Raw genomic sequence first — 4533 nt, forward strand, 5'->3', positions numbered from 1 at the left:
CACTTTTACTATGGTTGTTGCAACAGTGCCTGATCTCAGATCTCATCATGTGGTTGTGTTCTATGTACAAACATACGCAGCACACCTCCTCATACTGTACCAATACATATAGTGGTGAGGTCATCATTACACCTCGTCATACTGTACCAATACATATAGTGATGAGGTCATCATTACACCTCCTCATACTGTACCAATACATATAGTGGTGAGGTCATCATTACACCTCGTCATACTGTACCAATACATATAGTGATGAGGTCATCATTACACCTCATACTGTACCAACACATATAGTGGTGAGGTCATCATTACACCTCCTCATACTGCACCAATACATATAGTGGTGAGGTCATCATTACACCTTGTCATACTGTACTAATACATATAGTGATGAGGTCATCATTACACCTCCTCATACTGTACCAAAACATGTAGTGATGAGGTCATCATTACACCTCATACTGTACCAATACATATAGTGGTGAGGTCATCATTACACCTCCTCATACTGTACCAACACATATAGTGGTGAGGTCATCATTACATCTCGTCATACTGTACCAACACATATAGTGATGAGGTCATCATTACACCTCGTCATACTGTACCAATACATATAGTGATGAGGTCATCATTACACCTCGTCATACTATACCAATACATATAGTGGTGAGGTCATCATTACACCTCCTCATACTGTACCAATACATATAGTGGTGAGGTCATCATTACATCTCGTCATACTGTACCAACACATATAGTGATGAGGTCATCATTACACCTCCTCATACTGTACCAACACATATAGTGGTGAGGTCATCATTACACCTCGTCATACTGTACCAATACATATAGTGATGAGGTCATCATTACACCTCATACTGTACCAATACATATAGTGGTGAGGTCATCATTACACCTCGTCATACTGTACCAATACATATAGTGAATGAGGTCATCATTACACCTCGTCATACTGTACCAATACATATAGTGGTGAGGTCATCATTACACCTCCTCATACTGTACCAATACATATAGTGATGAGGTCATGGTTACAACTCCTCATACCGTACCAATGCATTTGGTGATGAGGCCATTCATCATCTGTTTTCCAGGAGCATTCCTGGAGGCCATACTCCCAAACTAGTTAATATAATGCCATGTTGCGTTCAGTCTCTGCTGTTTATTCAATTAAGCCTGTAATCGATTGAACTGTTGTACCCCATCAAACCCAAAATAGAAGCTTGTTTTACTCAATTGTCTGTACACAAAGAAAAATGTAAACAAACACTATGCAACCTCAAAACGTGGTTAAAACTATAACGTTGATGTCAATGGACGGTCATTCTTTGCAGCCATAGTTCTTGTCTATTAATTTGAGAGCGGTTTTACCAAAACAGGAGGTGGGTTACGTTTTGTTATTGTTTCTAATTCTGATTTCCCGCTTTAACGTATGTGTAGCTACCAATCTCTTTCGGAAACTACGGGTAGGCTAATTACGAAGTTAATAACGAATAAGTTATAACTGATTCATAACTCATTCATAAAGTCTCCTATCTCGGCAACAACACAACTGTTGCTCTCACCGCACGGATCACTCACTCCGAGGTATGTGGAGACAGGTGTTAACGAAAGTGCAGAAAATAGCATACCTTATACTTCTTTAAATATTACACTAATAATACTAATTTAAAAGAAGGCTGGTTTTGTTGTAGCCTAGCTTAAAGTTAGTAAATACATAATACAGGTTGCAGAAAACGTGTATTGCCCCGTTACCAATGCCTGACTTGATTTTAATGAAGCAACAAAAACTATAAACGTAATTTAAAATTCTTACCTGGATGGTTTGACTCGGGTCCCCTGACACTGGCCCTCCGACAAGCTTGCAGTACAAGTCACGTATCGACCGCCCATTGTCCCCTTCTCCGCAGGTCGCTGTCGCCGTGACTTTGGTCCCTTCCGCTAGGTTAAAATAAGGTGGGTGCAGGCTGTAGCCATTCACCCGGTTGGTTGGCAGCTCCTGGCCCTGCGCCGAGAGGCCGCAGATTAGCGGACATAACAGCAGCAAAACAAGCCGCGTAGGGCCGCCAGCCGCCAGGGATCGAGTCACCAGCACCTGTCCCTTCGCCATAGTCACCTGCCGGTGCTCTGCAGCAGTTCGTTAGATAAATAGACGACTGGGCTAGAGAAAAAAACAACCGAAAAAAAACGAATAGCAATTAACTACAATAACCGATATGATAAACTTTCCTGGTTCATTAACAAGTAGAAATCGATGGTAAAAGCGATAGAAAAGAGGTCAACGGTTAGCTCTGAAACATTGAGCGGTGGAGAGCTGTCTGTGCGCTGAAAGCCTGTTGCTGTGGTGGCTGTCTCTCGTTTGGGCGGGCACCTATCTGTGCTGAGCTCTATTCTGTCCTCTCTCTCCCTCCACTCCTCGCTCTCTTTCTGCCGGTTATGTCTGAACCGGGGTAGCTCAATGCCACGGGTTACTGTAGGGAATATGATGCGTCAGTCTGTACAAACTCAACCTGTTCTCAGAGCATTTCTCATTATTCTGTATGTACAATCAGAGACACTTCATTTAGTATGATATGTTGCGTTTTGTGTGGTATGTATTCATTTGTGGATGTCCATCATCCATTTTGGATGATATGTTACTAATTACAAATCGTATTTTATGTTACGAATTTGAAAATTGTACAATATGTTACGAATTTGCGAAAAACGTATGTTATGTTACGAATTCTAGCTAGGTGCTAACATTAGGTAGCTCGCTAACGTTAGCTAGGCTATGGTTTAATAAAGGTTCAATTTAGGAGTTAGATTAAATTATTAAGGTTGGGGGAAGGGTTAGCTAAATGGTTAAGGTTAGGGGAAGGCATTTAGCTAACATGCTAAGTAGTTGAAAAGTAGCTAAACAATTGTAAGTAGTTGAAAAGTTGCAACAACAACAAAAACAAGTAAAATTGTCCATAATTAGATTGACCTCTCAACCTTTGGGTTGCCAGACATTGGATTTATTTGCCCACAAGCTGCTACTACTTAAGTCGTTTTGGGGGGGGGGGGGGTATCTGTACTTTACTATTTCTATTTTTGACGACTTTTACTTTTACTTCACTACATTCCTAAAGAAAATTCTGTACTTAGTTCTCAATACATTTTCCCTGACACCCAAAAGTACTTGTTACATTTTGAATGCTTAGCAGGACATGAAAATGGTCCAATTAGCACATTTATCAAGAGCACATCCCTGGTCGTCCCTACTGCCTCTGATCTGGAGGACTCACTAAACAGAGAACATCCCTGGTCATCCCTACTGCCTCTGATCTGGAGGACTCACTAAACAGAGAACATCCCTGGTCATCCCTACTGCCTCTGATCTGGAGGACTCACTAAACAGAGAACATCCCTGGTCATCCCTACTGCCTCTGATCTGGAGGACTCACTAAACAGAGAACATCCCTGGTCATCCCTACTGCCTCTGATCTGGAGGACTCACTAAACAGAGAACATCCCTGGTCATCCCTACTGCCTCTGATCTGGAGGACTCACTAAACAGAGAACATCCCTGGTCATCCCTACTGCCTCTGATCTGGAGGACTCACTAAACAGAGAACATCCCTGGTCATCCCTACTGCCTCTGATCTGGAGGACTCACTAAACACAAATGCTTTGTTTGTAAATTATGTCCGAGTGTTGGAGTGTGCCCCATCGATAATTTTTTAAAACTAGACAAGTCAGTTTAAGAACAAATTCTTAGTTACAATGACAGCCTACCCTGGATGACCCTGGGCCAATTGTGCCCACCCTATGGGACTCCCAATCGCGTCCGGTTGTGATACAGCCTGGAATCGAACCAGGGTCAGTAGTGACACCTAAGACCACCTCGCCACTCGGAAGCAATGCAGTGGTGGAAAAAGTACCCCATTCTCATACTGTAGTAAAAGTAAAGATACCTTAACAGAGAATGACTCAAGTAAAGGTGAAAGTCACCCAGTAAAATACTACTTGAGTAAAAAGTTTTAAAGTATTTGGTTTGAAATATACTTAAGGATCAAAAATAAATGTAGTTGCTAAAATATACTTTAGTATCAAAAGTAGAAGTATAAATAAATATATAAATAGTATAAATAATTGTAAAATCCTTACGTTAAGAAAACCAGAAGGGGCGGCAGGTAACCTCGTGGTTAGAGGCAGGTAACCTCGTGGTTAGAGGCAGGTAACCTCGTGGTTAGAGGCAGGTAACCTCGTGGTTAGAGGCAGGTAACCTCGTGGTTAGAGGCAGGTAACCTCGTGGTTAGAGGCAGGTAACCTCGTGGTTAGAGGCAGGTAACCTCGTGGTTAGAGGCAGGTAGCCTAGTGGTTAGAGGCAGGTAACCTCGTGGTTAGAGGCAGGTAGCCTAGTGGTTAGAGGCAGGTAACCTCGTGGTTAGAGGCAGGTAACCTCGTGGTTAGAGGCAGGTAGCCTAGTGGTTAGAGGCAGGTAACCTCGTGGTTAGAGGCAGGTAACCTCGTGGTTAGAGG

General features: G+C 42.4%; 1 protein-coding gene across 1 annotated transcript in view; it reads right to left on the bottom strand.

The window, feature by feature from the left end:
• Positions 1 to 2347, bottom strand: part of LOC139416955 (laminin subunit alpha-5-like) — a 250153-nt gene extending 247806 nt beyond the window's left edge. The window contains exon 1 of the mRNA XM_071166167.1: positions 1844 to 2347. Within this exon, the coding sequence (XP_071022268.1) occupies positions 1844 to 2137 (294 nt within the window). The 5' untranslated portion in view covers positions 2138 to 2347. The remainder of the gene's footprint in view (positions 1 to 1843) is intronic.
• Between the last annotated feature and the right edge of the window lie 2186 nt (positions 2348 to 4533).

This window comes from Oncorhynchus clarkii, chromosome 9 (assembly GCF_045791955.1).
Source record: "Oncorhynchus clarkii lewisi isolate Uvic-CL-2024 chromosome 9, UVic_Ocla_1.0, whole genome shotgun sequence".
NCBI classification, from domain to species: Eukaryota; Metazoa; Chordata; class Actinopteri; order Salmoniformes; family Salmonidae; genus Oncorhynchus; species Oncorhynchus clarkii.